The 27386-nt window shown below is 41.0% G+C and overlaps 1 protein-coding gene across 4 annotated transcripts in view; it reads right to left on the bottom strand.

Moving 5' to 3' along the window:
* The window catches only part of Ctnna3 (catenin alpha 3), a 1580538-nt gene that overhangs the window by 1492767 nt on the left and 60385 nt on the right, over positions 1–27386 (bottom strand). For all 4 annotated transcript variants that reach the window (XM_021173456.3, XM_029482775.2, XM_029482772.2 and 1 more), the window contains exon 2: positions 20097–20200. In XM_021173456.3, the coding sequence (XP_021029115.2) occupies positions 20097–20195 (99 nt within the window). In that variant the 5' untranslated portion in view covers positions 20196–20200. The remainder of the gene's footprint in view (positions 1–20096; positions 20201–27386) is intronic.

Below are 27386 nucleotides of genomic sequence, written 5' to 3'. Positions count from 1 at the left end.
TGTTGAACATTTTTTCAGGTGCTTCTCTGCCATTCGGTATTCCTCAGGTGAGAATTCTTTGTTCAGTTCTGAGCCCCATTTTTTAATGGGGTTATTTGACTTTCTGGAGTCCACCTTCTTGAGTTCTTTATATATATTGGATATTAGACCCTTATCTGATTTAGGATAGGTGAAGATCCTTTCCCAATCTGTTGGTGGTTTTTTTGTCTTATTGATGGTGTCTTTAGCCTTGCAGAAGCTTTGCAGTTTCATGAGGTCCCACTTGTCAATTCTCGATCTTACAGCACAAGCCATTACTGTTCTATTCAAGAATTTTTCCCCTGTGCCCATATCTTCAAGGCTTTTCCCCACTTTCTCCTCTATAAGTTTCAGTGTCTCTGGTTTTATGTGAAGTTCCTTGATCCACTTAGACTTGACCTTAGTACAAGGAGATAGGAATGGATCGATTCGCATTCTTCTACATGTAAACAACCAGTTGTGCCAGCACCATTTGTTGAAAATGCTGTCTTTCTTCCACTGGATGTTTTTAGCTCCCTTGTCGAAGATCAAATGACCGTAGGTGTGTGGGTTCATTTCTGGGTCTTCAATTCTATTCCATTGGTCTATTTGTCTGTCACTATACCAGTACCATGCAGTTTTTATCACAATTGCTCTGTAGTAAAGCTTTAGGTCCGGCATGGTGATTCCACCAGAGGTTCTTTTATCCTTGAGAAGAGTTTTTGCTATCCTAGGTTTTTTGTTATTCCAGATGAATTTGCAGATTGCACTTTCTAATCCGTTGAAAAATTGAGTTGGAATTTTGATGGGGATTGCATTGAATCTGTAGATTGCTTTTGGCAAGATAGCCATTTTTACAATGTTGATCCTGCCAATCCATGAGCATGGGAGATCTTTCCATCTTCTGAGATCTTCTATAATTTCTTTCTTCAGAGACTTGAAGTTTTTATTATACAGATCTTTCACTTCCTTAGAGTCACGCCAAGATATTTTATATTATTTGTGACTATTGAGAAGGGTGTTGTTTCCCTAATTTCTTTCTCAGCCTGTTTATTCTTTGTGTAGAGAAAGGCCATTGATTTGTTTGAGTTAATTTTATATCCAGCTACTTCACCGAAGCTGTTTATCAGGCTTAGGAGTTCTCTGGTGGAATTTTTAGGGTCACTTATATATACTATCATATCATCTGCAAAAAGTGATATTTTGACTTCATCTTTTCCAATTTGTATCCCTTTGATCTCCTTTTGTTGTCGAATTGCTCTGGCTAGGACTTCAAGTACAATGTTGAATAGGTATGGAGAAAGTGGACAGCCTTGTCTAGTCCCTGATTTTAGAGGGATTGCTTCAAGCTTCTCACCATTTACTTTGATGTTGGCTACTGGTTTGCTGTAGATTGCTTTTATCATGTTTAGGTATGGGCCTTGAATTCCTGATCTTTCCAAGACTTTTATCATGAATGGGTGTTGGATCTTGTCAAATGCTTTTTCCGCATCTAACGAGATGACCATGTGGTTTTTGTCTTTGAGTTTGTTTATATACTGGATTACATTGATGGATTTCCGTATATTGAACCATCCCTGCATCCCTGGGATGAAACCTACTTGGTCAGGATGGATGATTGTTTTGATGTGTTCTTGGATTCGGTTAGCAAGAACTTTATTGAGGATTTTTGCATCAATATTCATAAGGGATATTGGTCTGAAGTTTTCTATCTTTGTTGGGTCTTTTTGTGGTTTAGGTATCAGAGTAATTGTGGCTTCATAGAATGAGTTGGGTAGAGTACCTTCTGTTTCTATTTTGTGGAATAGTTTGTGAAGAACTGGGATTAGATCTTCTTTGAAGGTCTGATAGAACTCTGCACTAAACCCATCTGGTCCTGGGCTTTTTTTAGTTGGGAGACTATTAATAACTGCTTCTATTTCTTTGGGGGATATAGGGCTGTTTAGATCATTAACCTGATCTTGATTCAACTTTGGTACCTGGTATCTGTCTAGGAACTTCTCCATTTCATCCAGGTTCTCCAGTTTTGTTGAGTATAGCCTTTGGTAGAAGGATCTGATGGTGTTTTGGATGTCTTCAGGATCTGTTGTTATGTCTCCTTTTTCATTTCTGATTTTGTTAATTAGGATGCTTTCCCTGTGCCCTCTAGTGAGTCTGGCTAAGGGTTTATCAATCTTGTTGATTTTCTCAAAAAACCAGCTCCTTGATTGGTTGATTCTTTGAATAGTTTTTCTTGTTTCCATTTGGTTGATTTCGCCCCTGAGTTTGATTATTTCCTGCCATCTACTCCTCTTGGGTGAATTTGCTTCCTTTTGTTCTAGAGCTTTTAGGTGTGTTGTCAAACTGCTAATGTGTGCTCTCTCTAGTTTCCTTTTGGAGGCACTCAGAGCTATGAGTTTTCCTCTTAGAAATGCTTTCATTGCGTCCCATAAGTTTGGGTATGTTGTGGCTTCATTTTCATTGAACTCTAAAAAGTCCTTAATTTCTTTCTTTATTCCTTCCTTGACCAAGGTATCATTGAGAAGAGTGTTGTTCAGTTTCCACGTGAAGGTTGGCTTTCTATTATTTATTTTGTTATTGAAGATCAGCCTTAGTCCATGGTGATCTGATAGGATGCATGGGACAATTTCAATATTTTTGTATCTGTTGAGGCCTGTTTTGTGACCAATTATGTGGTCAATTTTGGAGAAGGTACCATGAGGTGCTGAAAAGAAGGTATATCCTTTTGTTTTAGGATAGAATGTTCTGTAGATATCTGCCAGATCCATTTGATTCATAATTTCTGTTAGTTTCACTGTGTCCCTGTTTAGTTTCTGTTTCCATGATCTGTCCATTGGTGAAAGTGGTGTGTTGAAGTCTCCCACTATTATTGTATGAGGTGCAATGTGTGCTTTGAGATTTACTAAAGTTTCTTTAATGAATGTGGCTGCCTTTGTATTTGGAGCATAGATATTCAGGATTGATAGTTCCTCTTGGAGGATTTTACCTTTGATGAGTATGAAGTGTCCCTCCCTGTTTTTTTAATGACTTTGGGTTGGAAGTCAATCTTATCAGATATTAGAATGGCTACTCCAGCTTGTTTCTTCATACCATTTGCTTGGAAAATTGTTTTCCAGCCTTTCATTCTGAGGTAGTGTCTATCTTTTTCTCTGAGATGAGTTTCCTGTAAGCAGCAAAATGTTGGGTCTTGTTTGTGTAGCCAGTTTGTTAGTCTATGTCTTTTTATCGGGGAGTTGAGTCCATTGATATTAAGAGATATTAAGGAAAAGTAATTGTTGTTTCCTGTTATTTTTGTTGTTAAAGTTGGCATTCTGTTCTTGTGGCTGTCTTCTTTTAGGTTTGTTGAGGGATTACCTTCTTGTTGTTTCTAGGGCGTGGTTCCTGTCCTTGTATTGGTTTTTTTCTGTTATTATCCTTTGAAGGGCTGGATTCGTGGAGAGATAATGTGTGAATTTGGTTTTGTCGTGGAATACTTTGGTTTCTCCATCTATGTTAATTGAGAGTTTGGCTGGGTATAGTAGCCTGGGCTGGAGCTTGTGTTCTTTTAGTGTCTGTATAACATCCGTCCAGGATCTTCTGGCTTTCATAGTCTCTGGTGAGAAATCTGGTGTAATTCTAATAGGCTTGCCTTTATATGTTACTTGGCCTTTTTCTCTTACTGCTTTTAGTATTCTGTCTTTATTTAGAGCATTTGTTGTTCTGATTATAATGTGTCGGGAGGTATTTCTTTTCTGGTCCAGTCTATTTGGAGTTCTGTAGGCTTCTTGTATGTTCATGGGCATCTCTTTCTTTAGATTTGGGAAGTTTTCTTCTATAATTTTGTTGAAGATGTTTGCTGGTCCTTTGAGTTGAAAATCTTCATTCTCATCCACTCCTATTATCCGTAGGTTTGGTCTTCTCATTGTGTCCTGTATTTCTTGGATGTTTTGAGTTAGGATCTTTTTGCATTTTACATTTTCCTTGATTGTTGTGCCGATGTTCTCTATGGAATCTTCTGCACCTGAGATTCTCTCTTCCATCTCTTGTATTCTGTTGCTGATGCTCGTATCTATGGTTCCAGATTTCTTTCCTAGGGTTTCTATCTCCAGTGTTGCCTCATTTTGGGTTTTCTTTATTGTGTCTACTTCCCTTTTTAGGTCTAGTATGGTTTTGTTCAATTCCATCATCTGTTTGGATGTGTTTTTCTGTTTTTCTCTAAGGACTTCTACCCGTTTGATTATGTTATCCTGTTTTTCTTTAAGGATTTGTAACTCTTTAGCAGTGTTCTCCTGCAATTCTTTAAGGGATTTTTGTGCTTCCTCTTTACTGTCTTCTACCTGTTTACCAGTGTTCCTTTTATTTCTTTAAGTGTGTTATTAAAGTCCTTCTTGAAGTCCTCTACCATCATCATGAGATATGCTTTTAGATCCGTGTCTAGCTTTCCCGGTATGTTGGGGTGCCCTGGACTGGGCGAAGTGGGAGTGCTGGGTTCTGATGATGGTGAGTGGTCTTGGTTTCTGTTAGTAAGATTATTACGTTTACCTTTCGCCATCTGGTAATCTCTGGGGTTAGTTGTTGTCATTGTCACTGTTTAAAGATTAGAGCAGAAGCTGTGTTCCACTCACCAGCAGTCTCAAAATCCTGTGGCGGGGGTTGTGGGTAGCTGGCGGGTGTCAGCCGACCCTGCGCTCTAGCTACCCCGGTGCTGGTCCAGCCGGAAGAGGCCTGTGGTCCTACTCAGGCCGGTTTTCTGCTTCCCTAACTAATGCAGTCTCAGGTCCCGCGCGCAATTGGATTGGAGCAGAAGCTGTGTTCCACTCACCAGAAGTCTTAAGATCCTGTGGCGGGTGTTGTGGGTAGCTGGCGAGTGTCAGCCGACCCTGCGCCCTATCTACCCCTTCGCTTTTCTGACCAGAAGAGGCTTGTGGCCCTACTCAGGCCGGATTTCTGCCTCCCCAACCAAAGCAGTCTCAGGTCCCGCGTGATTGGACTGGAGCAGAAGCTGTGTTCCACTCACCAGCAGTCTCAAAATCCTGTGGCGGGGGTCGTGGGTAGCTGGCGGGTGTCAGCCGACCCTGCGCTCTAGCTACCCGGGTGCTGGTCCGGCCGGAAGAGGCCTGTGGTCCTACTCAGGCCAGTTTTCTGCTTCCCTAACTAATGCAGTCTCAGGTCCCGCGCGCAATTGGATTGGAGCAGAAGCTGTGTTCCACTCACCAGAAGTCTTAAGATCCTGTGGCAGGTGTTGTGGGTAGCTGGCGAGTGTCAGCCGACCCTGCGCCCTAGCTACCCCGGCGCTTTTCTGACTGGAGAGGCTTGTGGCCCTACTCAGGCCGGATTTCTGCCTCCCCAACCAAAGCAGTCTCAGGTCCCGTGTGATTGGACTGGAGCAGAAGCTGTGTTCCACTCACCAGCAGTCTCAAAATCCTGTGGCAGGGGTCGTGGGTAGCTGGCAGGTGTCAGCCGACCCTGCGCTCTAGCTACCCCAGTGCTGGTCCGGCCGGAAGAGGCCTGTGGTCCTACTCAGGCCGGTTTTCTGCTTCCCTAACATGTGTATGGCTGTTATACAGTGCATTCTCATTTGGGAAATATTAAAAACACAAGGTAGAGAGTATGGGACATGTGTCTGAGCTGAACAAAATTGGTGTCTATGAATCCAAGCAGAGGACACAAAGCATTCCCTTTAAAAACAAAAGCCCGCCTGAGGACTGGAGAGATACTCAGGGAAGCCTTGGAAACTGCTCTTCCCCAGGACCTAGGTTCAGATCTCAGCCCCCACAGCAGCAGGCTCACAGCCACTTGTCACTCCAGCCCCAGGAGATCCGACAACCTCCTCTGGACCACACAGGCACCTGCACTCATGTGGACACCCCACACAAGAAATGCACACAACAGTTCTTTAACTAAATAGATCTTTAAAACTGCAAAACTCATAAATAACATTTAGTAAGCTTTTACTTATAGTATTCTTTTGTGTGTGTGTGTGTGTGTGTGTGTGTGTCCATGGAGATATATATATATATATATATATATATATATATATATATATACACACACACACATATTGAGGTGGGGAGGGTATATGATTTTTTTCTAAATATATATCTACATATATATTACATGACTATATATCCATGGATATATCCAGAGATACATATTCAAGTTTAAGGTTAGAGAAAAATAAATGAGGCACAGTTTTAGGGCAAGCCTTGGGCCAAAAGGCAGAGAGCCATGCTTGCTGCTGGCTGACACAATGGCCAATTCAGCAATTCCAACATTGCGATCCCCTGGGAGTTCTCAAAATTGCTGCCTGGCCCTACTCCCTGAAATTCTGATTTAACTAGCTTTGGGAGGCCTGGGCATCGGGATTTTCTTTTTTTTTTTCAAAGCTCCCCAAATGACTTTTATGTGCACTGAAGGTTGGAAAGCACTGGGCTAAGGGAACCCTCGACAGTAACAGGAATTCTCTCAGTCGCCTGCTTAGTAACTCTTCTCCCAACTGAGGTTTTTGTGTCTCCCCTAGGGATTTGCCAAGAAACAACTCCACCATCATTTGTACCCCCATGCGGCTCTCAACTGAGGTGAGATAGTACCTATCTCTTACAATTCCTTATATAGTGAGTGCAGACTATCCCGGGGGTGGGGGGGGGGAAGGTCAGTCTAGAATATGAGCCTGAAAAATCTCTGGAGACAAATCTGGACAGTTGGTTATTTCTGACAATAAGAGATTTTTATGGGAGCATGCCATGCCCATTTTGTTTCTATGTTGTCTGCCCTCGAGCTATAACGACATCATAAGTGCAACAGATGAGCCATCAAATTTGAAGCTATTTATATCTGGATATATATATGTCATTGCTGGTCTAAAGTCAAGGAGGTTTCAAGTTTCAGGCTCTCTCCAGAGTGCCAGGGGATTCTATGAAAGACCAGGTCACGTCTCAAGCTATAACTGACTGCAGTGGCAGAGATAAGGATTCTTCTAGCCTTTCACCAAGACGAACCACAAACGCTGCCTTGAGTCACTAATGAACAGGTGGGTCCTGATTGTCAGTTTCCAACACCTGGAAGCCTCTAAAAATCAGTCTATAAGGTGCTGAGGGCACACTACAAAGCTAAGTTAAGCATGCTCAGTGAATTCACCAAGGAGAAGATGAGCTACAATTGCAAGATAAAAAACATTTGCAGTGGTACTCAATGTGGCGGGACACACTTAGAAGCTCAGCCCCCAAAAGGCTGAGACAGGAGGATGACAAAAATACAAAATGCTGGTGCAACAGACTACAATTTTGGAGCAAGTAGTAAAACATGAGAGTCTGATAAAAAAAAAAAAAGAGGAAGAGGAAGAGGGGGAGGAGGAGGAAGAAGAAGAAGAAGAAGAAGGAGGAGGAGGAGGAGGAGGAGGAGGAGGAGGAAGGGGAGGGGGAGGGGGGAAGGGAAGGGGGAGGAGAAGAAAATAAGTCAATCTAGGAATCAGACTAAGGTGAGGTGAAGGGGTGCTGCCCCTAACACCTACCCACAGCTTGCCACAGAGCCCCATGTCTTGAGGGACATTGAGGACATTCTGAGAACTCTGTCATATGTGATCCATCTGGATCCCACAAACTTCTGGCTTTTCTTGGTCTTATTTTAATTTTAAAAGTAGCTTCCTGTCAGCCGGTGGTGGCGCATGCCTTAATTCCCAACCCTTGGGAGGCAGAGGCAGGTGGATTTCTGAGTTCGAGGCCAGCCTGGTCTACAAAGTGAGTTCTAGGACAGCCAGGACTATACAGAGAAACCCTGTCTCAGGGGGAAAAAAAAAAGTAGCTTCCTTGTTCCAAACGATCTGTTTCTCAAGAGCACTCTAGCCAACGACTTTCCCATGAGAGCATCATCTTCTGACTTTCCCATGAGAGCATCTTCTGGCAGTAGAAGAGTCAGAAGTTGAAAGAGTCACTTTATTAGATATTGACTCCGCTATTCTGAGTCATCTTAAACTTTAAAACATTATGGAGGTGCACTAACTTCATTTTTTTCATCTTGCCATTAGAAATAACATCATTGATACTTATTAAGTATTAGGCCTGTAAATATTTCAAAGGTATTTAGTTTGCCAGTTTTTAAGATTATATATTATAGTCAAAAGTCCAATATTGGCTTAGGCCAAGATTAGTCTGCAAGAACTTCATCCATGTATAGGATCATCTGCAGATTTCCTTAGAACTTTTGAGGTTGATCAGCCGTTTCTAATCTATTGATGGGATAATCAGCAAGGGTGCAAGAAGAACGCTTATAAATAAGATCATAGAAGCCTGATGCTGCCTACCCCACCCCACCCCCATGACTGAGCTTGGGGACCCCTGGTTGGGGAGCTGGTGGAAGAACTGGAGATGCGGAGGGGAATTTCAACCCCATAGGAAGAACAATGTCGGACCACCCAGTGCTCCCAGGACCAACCAAAAAAATGTACAGGGAGGGATCCATGGATCCAGATACGTATGTAGCAGAGGATGGCCTTGTCTGACGTCAATGGAAAGGGAGGCCCTAGGTCTTGTGGAGGTTTGATGCCCCAGCGTCGGGGGGGGGGGTGCTGGAGCGGTGAGATGGGGAGGGCAGGGAACTGGCAGCAGTTGCAAATAGTGATTTATTTTTCTGAAATTCTATTCTTGGAGACTAAGAACCCAAAGGTGGCAAGTCCTATCTACTACCTGGGAGCCAATTGTAGAGTGGAAAATTAACCCTTTCTTGGCAGCTATTTGCTCATGACCATTTACTTGCTTATATCTAGGTGCTTTCCTTTGTTTCTTTCTTTGTTTTGGGGGTTTGGGGCTCAAAGAGAAGAGAAAAAAATATTGCCAAGGCTGGAGTGCAGCAGAGAGTTCTTTCTAGATGTCTGGGAGAAATTGTAAAGGGATGTTTAGAGGAACCCTCACTGTCACTACTCACGTCTCTTCTTGTGGTTGTTTGAATAAGAATGGTCTCTATGGAACTGTACATTTGAATACTTGGATCCCCTTTGTAGGATGTTTGGAAGGATTAGAAGGTGTAGCCTGTCACTTCAGTGGGCTTGATGAGGGAGGTCACTTGGTGTGTCCATAGGGGTGGGCTTTGAGATTTCAAAAGACTTGAGGGTTTCTTGGTGTACCTCTGTCTGCCTCACAGATGCAAATCTAGATGTGAACACGCAGCCAAGAGTGGTGGCCCATGCCTTTTATCCCAGCACTCAGGAGACAGAGACCAGCCTGGTCTACAGAGCGAGTTCCAGTAGAGCAGGGTTACACAGAGAAACCTTATTGAAGGACAGACAGACAGGCAGGCAGGCAGACAGGCAGAGGAAGGGGCGGGGAGGGAGAGGAGGAAGACAAGAAGGAGAAGAAAAAAGAAAAGAAAAGGGAAGAAAAGAGAAGAAAAAAGATATAATCATTCAGCTATTCCTTTGCTCCACTGTCAAGGACTCTAACTCTGAAACTGTAAGCCAAATTAAACATTTTCTTTTAGAAATTATCTTGGTCACAGAAATAGAACAGTACCTAAAACACTCCTTCTCTTTCAGTTCTGTACCTAGAGTGACTGTATTTTCTAGTTATCCTCTGCTTAGCTCTACAAAGAGGCTGGTGGAGGAGTTAAGGACATGATATCACAAAATATACCAAACTAGGAAATCAGTTTTTAAAGCTGAAATCGTTTAATGACCTGTGACTTCAGAAAGGGCCAGAAGACCTGAATTTCCTACATGTAACAAGTTGTGAAGATTCTTTGGGGACGGATTCCCCTTTGTGTACCAAGGCTGCAAATCTACCTTAAACACTCAAGGCTGACAGTGGCCCTGCCTGACTAGACAAGTTCTTTAAAAGAATGTTCTTTTAGGGTTTTGTGTGTGTGTGTGTGTGTGTGTGTGTGTGTGTGTGTGTGTGTGTGTGCGTGTGTTTGCGCGTGCACGCTCATAGCAAGGGCACAGATACTGTGAAGACTGGAAAAGACAACTATATACTCTGGAATTGGAGTTATAGACAGTTGTAAACTGTGTGACCTTGGTCTGGGGACTGAACTAAGGTCCTCTTCAAGAGCAGCAAGAGTTTCCAACAGCTGAGCCATCTCTCCAGCTCTAAAGAAACTCAGAGTTCCCACTAGCTTCAATATACCTACCACCATTTATCCCTTTAAAACATCCTAGAATTTACCAACATGGCTCATATATATCCATCTGTAATGGATATTCCTGGTTGTCAATTTAATGATATCTGGAATGAACTACAATCCAGAATTGGAAGGCTCACCTGTGATCCAGATCTTGAGGCATAGTGGCTATGGATCCCAGGAGACTAAGGAAGGAGATCTCTGAGTTCAAGGTCATCTGGGACAAAGAAAGTCCCAGAACCAGGCATGGTGGTACACACCTTTAATCTGGACCACACCTTCCTGTTGAGCCCTACATAGGAACATTGGAAAAAGATCCACTCTTCTTCGCCTGCTTGCCTTGTGGAACTGAGCAACTACTGGATCCTTGGACTCCCATTCATAGCTGATCATTGTTGAGTTAGTTGAACTACAGACTGTAAGTCATCATAACAAATTCCCTTACTATATAGAGACTACCCATAAGATCTGTGACTCTAGAGAACCCTGACCATCTAACTCATTCTTTCATAAGTTGGTTGGAGTTTATCTAAGATTATCAGAGCATTACACTTCAGCAATGTCTTCGGACTTCCGTCTCCTGAAGCTCCTCACGCACATGTGAAATGAAATGTTTGGCTCATTTCATATTTGTATTGATTACCTCCTCTTGACTGGTTTCCTAGATCCAACCAAAGAGCCCACGTAACTCAGGGGTAGGAGATTTAGATCTCTCCCTTGACGGTGGTGACAGGACCAATTCATGATCATCTGCTGGAATCTCGCAAGCTCCTCAACAACTCGTAAGTGTCACCAAGTCATTTTCCCAACCCTAGATAAAGGAAGACATGACTAGGGCAGCCATGCAACATGACATGAAATCAGGTGGAGGCATGAAGAAGCAAAGAGCACCTTTCTCTGTGCACTGGGCAAGACTGCGCATCCAGCATTCACTTTGGACAGCGTTGCTTTGATAAAAACAACATGAGCGGAAGTAACACATGTAGCATCGTATGTAACATATGTGACAACATGTCAGGGTCTCTTTTCATGGTTCATTATGTCCTCTTTCCCTTGTTGATAGTGAATTCTCTTAGCCTAGGTCTATAAGCACTGGCGTTGATCAGAGACCCCAGGGAACTCACCACAAATCTGTAGCTTGGACTCAAAATGAATTTTTATTAAGCCTCTGAGGTTTTAGGGTTGTGTCAACATAACCTTGCTTATGCTGACTCATACATGAGTCACAAGATAGTTTTAGTTTTGGCCAATGACTATTGTTATAGAATACAAAAAGAAGAAGAAGAAGAAGAAGAAGAAGAAGAAGAAGAAGAAGAAGAAGAAGAAGAAGAAGAAGAAGAAGAAGAAGAAGAAGAAGCTGCTATTTCTAAATGGACTCCCATAAAGATACATATAAGGAACCTGAAAGATGGCTCGGTGGTTAAGAGCACTTGTTGCTCTTAGTGAGGATCTGGGTCCAGTTCCTACATGATGGTTCACAACCATCCTCAACTTCAATTCCAGGGGGTCTGATGTCCTTCTTCTAACCTCTGTAAATACCATGCACTCACCTTGCAGAAATGCATACATGTAAGCAAAACACTCATACATATAGATGTATATGCGTGTGTGTGTGTGTGTGTGTGTGTGTGTGTGTGTGTGTGTGTGTGTAATTTAAGAGTCAGTATGGAAGTAGAAATGGGGCAGAGCCTGAGGTATATAAGAGTTAGAAAAATAATGTTCGTTACTGTTGCTCTAATCCTACATTTACCGTTTAAGAACATGGAATGTATTTATATCATAAGATACATCTTAACTTTTGCCAAAAAAAAATTTATAACACCTTATAAAGGGATTTATTAATTTATTTTAAGAGATTGTGAGTCTACTCCTTTAACTCACATTTGACATGAATCTGACACACAGAAAATTATATTTTGTGGTAAATAAGATTATTGATGGATCCATTACATAATGACTATCACATGATCTAGCAGTTTATATCCCCTTCAGAGAGACAATGTAGAGATGTCAATTCTCTGGAGAACAGATCTGCATAAATAGACTTTCCTCACTCCACTGCCACATTCAGATCTTGAAAGTGATAAAATGTAGATGCCTGCAGTTGCAATCATAAAAATGTAATTGCTGAGAAAAAAAAATATTTCTGACCCATCGGAGGAATGAATTGCCGAGGAATGCAGTGTGTAAGTTATCACACTGAGAAAAGGAAAGAGAATGATTAAAATATATCCCAGGCTGAGCATCCCTGCAAATGGCCTAGTGATTTACCTGAGCTCAAGAAAAAGAAAAAGAAAAAAAAAAAGAAACCGAGATTAAAGATAAATCAGGTTTGGTAGGGAAGACTTTGGTTACTATAAAACGAGCAGAATGAAGATTTATGCATAAGTGAATTAAGAACTTGGAGTGACAGCATAGGATCTATGACCAATTACTCCAAAAATTAAAATGTAACTTTGATCTTGAATTATGAACCAAGATAAGTAATTTCTGTGTAACCCTGTGAGTAAAAGAATGTGACATAAAGATAAACAATGGGGAAACGTGAGGATTTTTTAATGGGGCTACTAAAATGGTTACTTTAATGTAAAGGAGATGAGCTTCTACTAAAATGTATTTAGCATAACGAGGTACTGCGTCATGTGACTGTATAAACCGCGCAACTATTCAAACCAGGGACTCTCCGGGGACAAAAGCAGATAAGGGCACAACCTAGGGGTCCATTGATACAGAAATCAATACAATTTGGCATGTACACATAAACATTATTAAGTCATTTTAAGAAAAGGATTTCTTACCATTTGTCAGCATGAGTGAGTGTGAAACCTTTATCCTTATAATGTTTCCATTATTACAGTAACTAACGTCTCCAGGCACAAAAGGAAAACACTACACAACCTCACATAAATGAGATCACAGAACAGCATAAGGTAGTAGTTCCGAGGACCTTGGAGAGAGGGGCTATGGGAAATGGGAAGTTTGGTCAAAGGATACAAATTTTCAGTCATATGATGAATTAAGTTCTGGGAATCTAATTTGTGAATAGGATGCTAACTATAGTTGACTATATAATATACGTGAAATTTATTGAAACAAATGCTATAGTTTAGATATACTTTAAGTGTCTTTGCTTCACAAATACAAAACAGCACTGATGGACAAAATAAATATATTCATTAATTTGGTCATCAGATAATGCACACATATATTAAATAGTAAACATATAGATCAATATATAATTCTATCAATTGAATGTTTTAAATAAAAACTAAACATCCTGGGGTGGGAGTGGAATGTGATAGTATATCTACCACAGGATTAGTCAGGAAAAATCAACCTTATTACAATTTAAAGAGATGATCTGCGTGTGACAAGACCAACAGATAAGAAGCTGGAGCGATGGCTCAGTGGTTAAAGGCACTTGATGCTTTTACACAGAGGACCCAAAGTCTGAGTACCAGCACCCAGTACCAGTACCAGCACCCAGTACCAGTACCAGCACCCAGTACCAGTACCAGCACCCAGTACCAGTACCAGCACCCAGTACCAGTACCAGCACCCAGTACCAGTACCAGCTGGCTTACAACCACCAGCAATTCTAGCTCCAGGGGATCCACCACCCTCCGGGGAAGGCATCCATACACTCGTGACTTACCCACACACAGGTGCACATAGATAGATAGATAGATAGATAGATAGATAGATAGATAGATAGATAGATAGATAGATAGATAGATATGTATGCGTGTACATATATATGCATATATGTACACATATTAGTAAAAATAAATATTTTTGGGGGGGGTTCGAGACAGGGTTTCTCTGTGTAGCCCTGGCTGTCCTGGCACTCACTTTGTAGACCAGGCTGGCCTCGAACTCAGAAATCCACCTGCCTCTGCCTCCCGAGTGCTGGGATTAAAGGCGTGCGCCACCACGCCCGGCTAAAATAAATATTTTTAAGTGATAGACTTTTAAAAGCTGAGTATAAAAGTCTTATAAGGTCAGCTATTTTACAATAATAATTCTTTGACTTTAAAATGTACTGGAATTTTGCAAGGAAAAATCCTATGATAATGAAAACCAAGTGTATGCCCAGATAACTCCGCTCTGCTGGGATGCTGCTTCGCGAGAAAGTTCTTACACCCAGCTGCTATTCCATAAATTATTAATATTTGTAATTTCATATGACTTGACTATTGCCAAGACCTATAAAAAAATTTTCAGCTAGGGTATTGGCAAAGTGATATGCCAAGCCTCCTTTAAGAAATCAATAAACTCTTAAAACTCAACAACAGACAAGAAAGATAAAGTTGGCCTTGCATGAGCAGGTGACTCAGAGCTCCTGCAGAACAGGCTCTGGGTTTCCTTCCCTGATCTCGGCGCCTGCTGGCCAGGGAAAGCACGTACCCAGGTGCCGCATCAAAGGTCCTAACATTAGTTCCTTCGCATCATTTTCGCCCTCTTAACTTTCTGGGTAGAATCAATACCATTTGGAAAGATGATTGTGATAGTTTTAGAACATACCAGGACACACATAGCTGTGACTACCGTATCTCTTTGTGTGAATTCCTATTGCCTGATAGCACAAAGTACTTGACCAAAATCTCTACTAGTTTCCCTTCGTCCGTAAATGCTAGCTTCTGATTGGATGTGATGTTGCTGTCCCGTGATGTCAGCACTGGAATCCCAGATGAGGCAAGGAGATGGAGGTTAGCCTGGACTATACAGGAAGTCTCTGCCTCAAAAGGACAAATGAAAGGCAATTTCCCCATACCACTTTCTCTGCTCAGAATAATATGGCTACATCCTTTAAGATTATCAAGTTCTAAGTGATCAACTCCAGAGTCACAACTTCTTGGCGGGGGCTGGGGGGTGGGGGGGAGGCGGGATATGCGGAGAAATGAATGGTAAAGGTCACTTCCCTGCCCGCTCTCTTATAAGTGCATAGGAACTTTGCAGGTTAGGTTTTTTGTCAACTTGAGCAAGCTAAGGTCTTTTGGGAAGGATGAATCTCAAATTAAAAAATAAATAAATAAATAAATAAAATAAAATTTTAAAACTCCATCAGAAATTCCTGTAGGAGCCGAGCAGTGGTGGTGAATGCCTTTAATCCCAGCACTTGGGAGGCAGAGGCAGGTGGATCTCTAAGTTCAAGGCCAGCCTGGTCTACAGAGTGAGCTCCAGGACAGCCAGGGCTACACAGAGAAACCCTGTCTTGAAAGCACAAGAAAGAAAGAAAGAAAGAAAGAAAGAAAGAGAGAGAGAGAGAGAGAGAGAGAGAGAGAGAGAGAGAGAGAGAGAGAGAAAGAAAGAAAGAAAGAAAGAAAGAAAGAAAGAAAGAAAGAAAGAAAGAAAGAAAGAAAGAAAGAAAGAGAAAGAAAGAAAGAAAGAGGAAAAAGAGGGAAGAGGGAAGGCAAAGGCAAAGGGAAAGGGAAAGGGAAAGGGAAAGGGAAAGGAAAGGAAAATTCCTGTAGGTACATCTCTGGGGACTTTTGCTTTGTTTGTTTAACAGTTGATGTGGGAGGGCTCAGTGGTGCCACCCCTGGGGACACACTCTTTGGGATGTATAAGAAAGCAGCCTGAGCAAGCCATAGGGAGCAAGCCGCGCTCCTCCACCATCTCTGCTTTAGTCCCTGCCCTATTTCTATTCGTGATTGATTATAAGCAGTAAGATGAAATAAACCCTTTGCTCTCCAAGTTGCTTTTCATCAAGGATTCATCACTGGAATAGAAAGCTACCTAAGACAAGAACAAAATCTTTAGTTGTCAGAACTTGAAACTTTGCCCATGGCTAGGCATGGCTAACACCTGTCAGCCTAGAAATGCTATGGCAAGGGGACCATGTAATGGAGGGTAGCCTGGGGTACTTAGTCAAGTTCTGTCTAGGTTACAGGGTATGAAGTCCTGTCTGAAATCCACCCCCTAGCAAAATTTGGTGAAAAATATGAGGAAGTTTTCATATCTTGCTCACTATCATGTATTTTTGGTAACTAGTCCTAAGGAAATCACCCACACACATAAAGATGTTCTGCACAGAAATGTTTGTTTTTCTTTTAGGCAGGGTCTCATTTTTTAGGCTGGCCTCTAATTTGCTATGTAGTTGAGTATGACCTTGAACTTCTGATCTTTCTGATTCCACCACTTGATCGATTACTGGGGGTTGCCTCTGTGTTCAATTTGTGAGGTGCTCTGATCAAACCTGAGGATTCTCCAATGCTAGGCAAGCACTCTATGGATTGGGCTACATCTCCAGCCAACAAACAGCATCTATAATTGTCCAAAAAAGGCTAAAAACCGAAACATCCCAAAATGAGTGGTTACTTTAAATAAAAGCAGGGATAAAGCTGTCTGATCTGTAACTAAGCAGCAATGTCGTTGACTTGTTTTTATAAGGACTGGGGTTTGCACAGACGGCTCAGAGGCTAAGAGTGCCTGCTTCTCTTTCAGAGGACTTAGGTCCAGTTCTCAACACTAACACAGAGGGTCACAACCGTCTATAACTCCAGCTCAGGGAGTCACCCTCTTCTCTCCTCCATGGGCACCGGGCACATATGTACTACATGGACACAGACGTACAGGCAAACAAAACAACTGTACACGTAAGTAAATTTTAAATTTTTTTAATAGGAAAGTTGGTTTGCTGAGATAGTTTAGTGGTTAGAGTGCCTCCCTAAAATGTTTGTGTGCCTGTGTTGAATTAAAAAGAAAATACCCAGCACTCAAAAAAAAGTAAGGCAGAGAAGCTACAAAATTAGCATTTTAATGAAATCCATCTATACAGCATTTTCTCCTCTGTGTGTCGGTGTCTGTGTGTCTGTGTCTGTGTCTGTGTGTGTATGTGTGTGTGTGTGTATGTGTCTGTGTGTGTCTGTCTGCCTGTTTGATGATAGTTTCCATTGTCAACTTGACACAGTCTACAATCACCTGTGAGAAAGCTCTCTGATGGTGTTGTTCAGGCTTATCTTGATTATGTTAAGTGGGAAGGCCCAACCTGAATGACAGCAGATACCATTTCATGCAATGGGCTCTGGACTGAATTAAAAAGAGAACGCCAGCTGATTACCAGCAGTTGAGCATCAACCCATTGCTCTCTGCTCTTGACTACAGATCATTGCGACCAGGTCTATCAGGCTCTTTGAGGTGGTTGGAGTGAGAATAGCCCCCACAGTAGGCTCATATATTTGAATGCTTAGCCACCCAGGGAGTGGCACTAAGGATTAGAAAGGTTAGGAGGTGTGGCCTTGTTAGAGGAAGTATGTCAGTGAGGGTGGGCTTTGAGGTTTCACAAGCTCATGCCAAACCGCTTCTCTCTCTCTCTCTCTCTCTCTCTCTCCCTCTCTCTCTCTCTCTCTCTCTCTCTGTGTGTGTGTATGTGTGAGTGTGTGTGTGTGTGTGTGTGTGTGTGTGTGTGTGTGTGTGTGTGTGTGTGTGTCTGTGAATCAGTATGTTGCTCTCAGCTCCTTCTCCAGCTCCATGCCTGTCATGCCTGGGGCAGTGCTGCCCTCCATGATGATAACAGACCGAACCTCTGAAACTGTAAGCCAGCCCCAGTCAGAAGTTCTCTTTTATAAGAGTTGCTGTGATTATGGCGTCTCCTCACAGCAACAGAACAATGCCTAAGACGCTCCTATTGCTGACACATCATTGCCTATGAGAACTGCAACTTGCAAGTATGAGCTGAATCAACTTGCTTTTGCCGTGGTATTTTACCACAGAAACGAGAATGGAAAATAACATTTTTCAGTGTATATATCCACTATACATATATTCAATATAAATCTGTGTATATGTTGCCTAGGCTACCTCATTCTTCCAAAGAGCCGGCTTGGCAGGCCTGCACTATCCACAGAATTTACATTCTCTATATTATAAAGTTCTAAGAAAATACACACTATTTTGCTATCTTAGAAGGAAATACACCAATGTTTGTCTCTTGGTAGTAAATTGGGTGTGTTTAAATTTTCTTTGCTCTGCTCCTAGAAGATTCTACTTTTTTATATATATAAAATGAAAATAAAGCCAAATAATAGTGAACTCAGAAGACACAGGCAGAAGCTCTGAGTTTGAACTGAACCTGGGAGAAAGAGACATGATAGATAGATAGATAGATAGATAGATAGATAGATAGATAGATAGATAGACAAATAGTTGTGTTTTATCTCTCAACATGAAACCATTCAGTGGATGGCTTACGTAGTATTAATTTTGGGTGTTAATGACATTGAGACAGCAACAATTAATATATAACTCAGTTGTCACCAGTGAGAAATCTTTTGAACTGTCTTCCCAGTGGTAGGTCTCAATTTGTGCTCAGTGGAAACAAGTCCCACATCTGTCCTCTGAGCTGCTCTGCTCTGCATCCACAGGAAAGACAAGAACACTTGGATGATCAGACACACAGTCAATGTCACTTTTCACCCAAGTAAACCTTGAGAGTTTAGTGTCTTTGGAAGACCCAACCTAGATGCTTGGCGTGAAGTGAGTCAAAGGGGATTTTCCTTACCAGTTCTGCTGTGAGAGGTGAAATATTTAAGTCTGCATCAATGTATAGATTCCTTCAGACACTGAATCAAGAAAAGCAAACACTCTCGCTGTGAGTGGGCGAGGGCCACGGCATGGTATGAGGCAAATACGATGAAAACACATCTTCTACATGAATGCATCATTTATGCTAAGGAAGCATTTCTTAAAAATAAAAAAAAAATCCAATACATAAAATCGTGTCTTACATGATGGCTAAGCCAGAGAGTCATTATTCATATTATCAAATGATTACTTGTTTCATAAAAGACTATCACAAAATTCCTTTAATTAACTGCTTTTCTCCCACATTTTTGAAAATTTAATTATAGTTTACTTTGTGACAAATGAGATACCATGTCTCTTAGGTCAAACCACTGAAATTCTTCAATAATAAAGATGGTTGAACTCATACTAACTTGCCTCAGTTTTTAAGCAAGATAATTTTCTTTCTTTTTTTTTTTTTTTTTTTTTTTTTTTTTTTTAGACAGGGTTTCTCTGAGTAGCCCTGCCTGTCCTGGTACCGTACTCCCTACGTAAGATCTTGCCTGCCTCTGCCTTCCAAGTGCTGGGATTAAAGGCACATGCCACCATGCCTGGCTAAACAAGATCATTTATATCACAATATTTTACAGATTATGCATACCTCTGAAGTTGGGGGAGATGGTCCAGCAATAAAGTGGCTTGCCACACAAGCCTGACAACCAGGAAAGAACTGACTCCACAAAGTTGTCCTTTGACCTGTCCACATAAGCTACAACACAGGTGCCCACTCATCCTGTACACATGCACACACACAGAAGAAGAAGAGGAGGAGGAAGAGGAAGAGGAGGAGGAGGAAGAAGAAGAAGAGGAGGAGGAGGAGGAGTTGTTAATTATATATACCTCTTGATATTATGGTATACACATGTAGTCCCAAGCACTAGAAGAATGAGGCAAAAAAAATTTTAAGATATATTTTATACACACACACACACTCACAGACATGCATACATATACACACACAAATATGTACACAAAAAAGAATCAGAGAGAAAGTTGGTAAAATTTTCAAATTTATATTATTAATATTAAATATATACCTTTATATTTTCATATCATCTTATTTAAGGAGGTCTAAAACAGGATCTCGATGTGTAGACCTGACTGGCCTTGAACTCACAGAGTCCCTTCCATGAACTGCCTGGGTCATGAGGTTTTATCACAGCAACAGGAAAATAACTAAGTCACAAGACAAAATAATAATTATTATTGTCATTATGAATGAGTCTTAAGATATTAACATCCTTAGCCACTGTGCATCCTGAGTGCTGTGATTAAAGGTATGTACCACCACACCCAGCTAATACCAGTTTAAATAAAGGATCATTTAGATGATGTATTTATTCATATACAAAACCAAATCTTTCCTTGGCTTGTTGCTATTCCCACTGCTTTAATCACTGCTCAGACACGGCTGTTACACACTGCAGCATCCAAAGTGCCCATACCTGGATTATCAGAGGCTCCAGCAGTTTCTCCACAGTGAACGTTTGGATCTGCAGATCCTGAGTGTCCATATTCATGGTTATTGGCGTTTCTGCGGACATGTTGCCTGCACATGGACAGAAAAACAAAAAACAAAAAAGCAAAAAAACAGTACTTATCAGCAAAAAAAGTCTTTCCAAAGTAGAGGGTTCTTGACAATCGTGGGGTAAGTGAGACTTCTATTTGGCACTTCTTTGCAGTCTTCTGAAACTCAAGGTGCCAAATCTACTGTGAAAGAAGCAAGATACTACCAAGCTGTTCTCTAAGGTCATGCCACCCAGGCTTAGTGCTAGTGAAAGCTAGTAAATTCATCTGACCTTCAAACCTATCAAATAGGTTTCCACTTGGTCGGCCATCTTAATCGAAAGCCATTGTCAACCTCTGGGCAGGCATTCGACAGCAGGCAAGTGATTTGTTTCCATGCACCCACAATGCTCAGGTGGTCGGTATGTTTGCCTGTTCTTATCAAGAGACAGAGTACATAGGTCGCATCTCTGTATGTTTTTAAGGTTGTGTATTTGATAATGTAGGTTGTAAAGGAGGTTGGGGCAACTTCTTGTTTAGAAAGGAAACTAATAAAAATTTGAGTAAGCTATTATTAGAGAAAAAGGAGAAGCCATGAGAAAGCATTGGTGTTTGAAAAAGATGTAGCGGTCTGAATAAAAAATGTCCCCCCATGGACTGAGACATTTGAACACCCCTGCCCCCAACCTCGTTAGTGGCACTGTTTGGGGAGGCTTAGAGGGCGTGGCCTCACTAGAGAAAGTATGTCACTAGGGGTTGGCTTTGGGAGCTTAAGGTCTCACCCTACTGCCAGTTTGCTCTTTCTTCTTCATGCCTGTAGTTCTAAGCTTCCTGCCCCTGCCACTATGCCTGTAGCTTGCAGCAGTGCTTCTGTACCTAGCAGACCCTTACAGCCCCGGACGGAGCCACAAGCCCAAATAAACTCTTCCCTTCATGAACTGCCTTGTTCATGATGTTTTATCACAGCAACAGGAAAATAAGTCATCAGACAAAAGAATAATAATAATTATTATTATTATTATGAGTGAGTCTTTAAGATATTAGCATCCTTAGCTACTGTTTTAGTCTATGCCATTAATGCCAACACTTAGAAAAGCGAAGAAAGCAGATCCCTATGGCTCTGAGACCATTCTGATCTACATAGTGAATTGCAGGCAGCCAGGGCAACATAGTAAGACCCTGTCTAAAAAAAAAAAAAATTAATACTAATGATGATGAAAATCAAATCAAGAGAATGGGGAGATGATTCAGTTAATAAAGTGCCCACTTACAAGTCCTGAGTTGGGATCCCTATCACCCATATAAAACAGAGGTAAAAACAACTCTAATCCAAGCAATGGGGAAGTGAAGACACGAGGGTCTCTGGGTTTTCTGGAAAACCAGGCTAGCTGAGTTGATGCGCTCCAGGTCCGCTGAGAAATGCTGTCTTGGAAACTAAGACAGAGGACTGGTGTGAGGGCTCAGGAGGTAAAAGCTCCAGGGTTGGCAAGCCTGAGTTCAATCCCTAAAACCAAGTAAAGGTAGAAAGGGAGAAGTAACTGCGCAAAGCTGTTCTCGCATCTCCACACTCATGATACCCACGTGATGTGGTGGTACCCAAGGAACACTACTCAAATCAATCACGGCAGTGGCAGTACGTTCCTCACTACCTGTCCCAATGTTCTGGGTTCTTAAATGAAAGATGCACACGTGAGTGCGCACACACACACACGGGGGTGGGGGGGGGAGAAGAAGGGGGAGAGAGAGGAAAGGAGAGACAGAGAGAGCCTTTATATTTTATATTTTAATATTCAATGGCTGAGCCACTTCCTAACCTCCGTGTAGCTAGTCCAGCCCACCACCCACCCCCATATTTCTAAGTTCTTACTTACTAATCCTATATTCCATCTTTGCTGTCCTAGACCAAGAGGGAGGGCTCCAGGAGCTGCTTTTCCCACCTATAACGGCTATTCCCTCTGTCCCGTGGTGTCTTTCTTCTCCTTCACCTTCCCTGGCAGAGCGGATCTCTCATTCTTTCTGCTCCTCCTGGGTCCCTTGCCCAAAATTCCTAAAAGTACTGCCTCTGTCTCCCTATCCAGCCATTGGTCACCGGCAACTTCATTTACCAATCAAACCCAAGTGGGGACAGGGTCCCTCAGTCTTACACGCGAGACACTGTAAACAGGTTTTTGGAAACAAAACTAATTAGCCCCTGGCTTCTAAGACTAAGCTGATCTTAGGTGGGGCTGCTTTTGATCCCAGTTGTTAACATTGATTTTTATCCCAATTGGTTCCTGTTAGCTTTCTGTATGCATTCCTCTGTTTTGTGTAAAAGCCACTTATAAGACTGGTGCTTGCTTTGAGACAAATTGCATCCAAAAACAGCACTCCCTTGTGTCCGTGTCTGTTTGTCACCCTTATCCTCACCAACTCTTTGCCCACCTGTCTGGAAACCTAATTTCTCCGGAGGATTGAGGGGGTGCTGACTGAGGCTGGTTCGGGGCATATGATGTTGTCAAAGAATCTTTAAATGTATATCTGAAGTGTTATTGAGAAAACCGGAAACTTTCTGAAAGGCCCTCCCTGTTGACTTAGCGTCACGTTTGTACATAATCTAAATGTTGAAGTTCAAATGTGCTTGTAATCAAATACTGTTGTGATACTTCTAATTCTTGCATGTGTCTTCAGTGAAGTTTAATATTAAAAACAAGGATAATTATAAAAGTCTCAAGGGACCCAATTATGACAAACTTAATAATTGATAAAAGCGTTTAAGCACAACCATATGCTCCGAGGCTTTCTATACTCTTAAAGGCATCAGTGCACACTGCTCATTTCATAGACACTATCAAAGCACTGTATAGTCAATGCAAGAAATTAAAATACCCTTAAAAGTCAAGTGGGGCGCCCTAGGGCTCCCCTGGACTTATTGGAAATAACTACAATACAATATGTATTATCCATTTACACTAAATGTTGAAAGTTTTCTATTAAAAAAAAAACACCAACATAGCTGATTATAGAGACAGAGCAAGTTTTCTGCGACATAGCACTTTTCTAGATAGTTCTCTTATTGAGCATCATCCAAACAGCACCCTTGGGGCTCCCTTCCCACATCAAGGCGATCAAGCGTGTCCTTGTTCTCGGTGTGCGATGGATTCCATCGCAGGTCACTGACAAGGGCTACTATCACTCTACTCTGTTGATCTGTCTGGTTTTGAAGCAGGGTTTGAACTCGTTAAACTGGACTAGAACTCACTATATAGCCTGGGTGGGCTTTAACCCTCCTGCCTCAGCCTTCCAAGTTCTAGGATTACAATCATGAGCTACCATGTATGGCCCTCCTTCACTTTTTAAAGGCCAGTTTAGCTAAAAATAATTATTTCAGGTTGTATTAGGTATTTATAATGCAACTACAATGTTATATTTGTACATATATATAATCATATATTATATATTTTATATGTAATTATATATAGGATATACTATATAATTATATGTGTGTACTATATAGTTTTATATATACTATATACCTATATATACTATATATATTATTAATTATATGCACTATGAAATTATATACTATATAATTAACTATATATAGTTACTTATAATGATATATAACTATATAAATAACTATATATAAGTATATAGTATATAGTATATAGTATATATATTATAGAATATATATTATATAGTTAATACTATATAGTTATATGAGTAATTGTATGATTATTGTTTATATAATATGTAATAATTTATTTTATAATTATTATATTTATATATATATTATAATTAGTTATAATATATAATTATATGTGTGGATTACTGTTAGATGGTATGTGATATAATGTTTCAGTGCCCTACACTATAGACCACTACCATCTTATATCCCTCTCCTTTTATTGTTTTAATTTCCTTTTTAAAGGTAAAAGCTTGGTCTCTTTCCTCAGATATTCAGCCAAAATATGGAAGATATACTTTAAAAAAATAATCCAGGGCTGGCAAGATGGCTCAGCAGGTAAGAGCACACTGACTGCTCTTCTGAAGGTCCTGAGTTCTAATCCCAGTAACCACATGGTGGCTCACAACCACCCATAATGAGATCTGATGCCCTCTTCTAGTGTGTCTGAAATCAGCTACAATGTACTTATATATAATAATAAATAAATCTTTGGGCAGGAGCAAGCAAGGGAGTTGACCAGAGCAAGCAGGGCCAACCAGAGCAAGCGGGGTTGACCTGGGGCGAGCAGAGGTCTTAAAAAATTCAATTCCCTACAACCACATGAAGGCTCACAACCATATGTACAGCTACAGTGTACTCACATACATAAAATAAATAAATAAATCTTTAAAAAAAATAATAAGCCAAACACTACTAACAATTGTTTTCTCTCACTGCAACATAGAAGGAAAATGTCTTGTTTGGGGTTTGGTTTTCAATCATTTCATCTATCATTTTCCTTCCTTAGAACACAGATATCAAGATTGACAGGGCATTGTCATGGTGAGCTGATTTTTTGAAATGTGCATGAGTGTATGACCTACGTGTACATCTGAGTACCACATGCATGCCTGGTGAAGACAGACGTCAGAAGGTGGCGTTGGATGCCCTGGAACTGGCTAACAGATGGCTGTAAACTGCCACATGGGTGCCAGAAGCAGAAGCCAGGTTCTTTGGCAGAGCAATGCATGCTCTGAACCACTCACTGAACTATCTCTCCACCCCTCCCCCCATAGTGACATACTTCAATGTGCAACCCAATAAGGTACACTGTATGGTGTATAACACTGTAGTCCAATCAAATGCGTGTTCACTAAGAGTTTTCATTGTTTAGCTTGCTAACCTGCTAATGATGGGCTTGTACATTAAAATCAAAATCTGTTGAGCTGCAGAGATGGTCAGTAGTTAAGAACACAACATTGCTCTTTCAGATGACTCCAGTTCAAGTCTCAGTAGTCATGTCAGGCAGCGCATAATCTCCTGTAACTTGAGTTTTATAGGATATGATACCTCTGACCCCCATGAGCAAGCATATGTGTCTGCACACACACGCACACACACACACACACACACAATTAAAAGTGAAATAAACTGGGGCTGAAGAGATGGGTCAATGGTTAAGAGCTCTGACTGCTCTGGCAAAGGATCCAGGTTCCATTCCCAGCACGGAAATGGTGCTTACAACTGTCTGTGACTCTAATTCCAGGGTTCTGACTCCACCTTCCTATTGCCTTGGGCACCAGGTATGGTTCACATAACATACATACATACACACATACATACATACAGTCAAAGCACACACATAAAGTAAATATTTTTATGAAATACATATTTTTTTAAAAAGAAAGCAAGATTGTTGACACTTGTTTTTCATCTCAGGGACAAGGATAGAGGATATCGTTGTCAACTAAAATAAGACTGAAGTGAGGACTGGAGAGATGGCTCAGCAGTTAAGAGCACTGACTACTCTTCCAGAGGTCCTGAGTTCAAATCCCAGCAACCACATTGTGGCTCACAACCATCTGTAATGAGATCTGATGCCCTCTTCTGGTGTGTCTGAAGACAGCAACTGTGTACTCAGAATAATAAATCAATCTTTAGTCCAGAGCAAGCAGAGGTCCTAAACAAATTCCCAGCAACCACATAATGGCTCACACCCATCAGTAGAGCTACTAATATACATTAAATAAATAAATAAATAAATAAATAAATAAATAAATAAATAAATAAATAAACAAATAAATAAGCTTTAAAAAGAAAAAAAAAGACTGAAGTAAGCTTTCACAAAACTTTAAAAATAAGTCTTTATGGCCGGACGTGGTGGTGAACACTTTAATCTGAGCACTCAGAGACTGAGACAGGAGGATCTCTGTGTGTTTGAGGCCAACCTGATTTACAAAGTGAGTCCAGAACAGCCAAGGCTCTGTTACACAGAGAAACCCTGTCTCATAAAACAAGACAAAACAAAACAAAAAATGTCTTTACTGCAGAATTCACAATGGGCTTCCAAAGCTACAGTGAACACTAGAAACTGGAAGAGAATTTAAAAAAAAAAAAAATGAGGCTGGGCGTGGTGGCACACGCCTTTAATCCCAGCACTTGGGAGGCAGAGGCAGGCGGATTTCTGAGTTCGAGGCCAGCCTGGTCTACAAAGTGAGTTCCAGGAGAGCCAGGGCTATACAGAGAAACCCTGTCTCAAAAAAAAAAAAAATGAGAAGAAGAAAAATTATGTACAACATTGTAGAATGTTTTTAGCCAACAGATAAAATATAAACCTAATTAAATCAAGGTTATCTTCTTTATCCTGTCTCTATCCATGCATTTAATTCACATTAGGTAGAGTATGTTATTCAGAAGTTTACTTTTCCATGACAGAATTATAAAATCATAAACTAAGTCCTTGAAGAACCTTGGCTATACACAATTGTTATTCTAGAAATAAATGCTATTTATAGAAAAGTCTTTCTGATCTTTGGTATCTGTCCCGTTTAGTAACCCTGACTGATTGGAAATCGGGTCAGTACATGGTAGGAGACAGCAGATGTTTGCAAATGAAGCTGAGGAAAGGTCAAAGCCTGTCGGATTGTGCCTAGACTCTACAGCAACATGACAACATGAGTCCAGAGCAAAGAGCCTATCACACCGTAGATGTCACACTGTAAAGCATTAGAGTTTTATTGGCTATAAAATATTAAGAGTTAGGGAGGAACTAACTACAAATGCTCAAACAAACCTCCCACAGACATCCATCACTCCAGTACTATCCCGGGCTTGTAAGAATCGAATGAGGGACTTACATACCATTTAATGGTGGGGGGGGGGGGGTGCTTTTATAAAGGTCTTGTTGAAACTGGTTTGAAATCTACCACTTCTTAACCCCTATCCAATGGTTTTATAAAGTGGAACAGATATAGGTTTAGTGAGAGATAGACTGGGATAAAATTACAGTTTTCAGAATTCCAGCCAGAATAACTTCTCTCAATGGTAGTAATAGATCTCTCTGGCAACAAAACTCAATTCAAGACAAACCCACCCGTGGCATCCTTCCCTATCTTTTTTTCCCACAAAAATGCCTGAATTTTCACTATATCACCTTGCTTGAAATTAAATTTGAATTACTTTTAAAATTGTTTAACACTCTTTTTTAAACGCAGTCAACTGTGGGGCATCACTAGGGGCGTAAATTTTTCATATATCATCAGTCCGAGCTAGCTCTCAGCTCATCATCGAATACCCTGAGCGTGTC

The sequence above is a fragment of the Mus caroli genome, unplaced genomic scaffold (genome assembly GCF_978045245.1).
Source record: "Mus caroli unplaced genomic scaffold, Mus_caroli_1 scaffold_9, whole genome shotgun sequence".
NCBI classification, from domain to species: Eukaryota; Metazoa; Chordata; class Mammalia; order Rodentia; family Muridae; genus Mus; species Mus caroli.
This window is presented reverse-complemented; position numbering and strand designations above follow the sequence as displayed.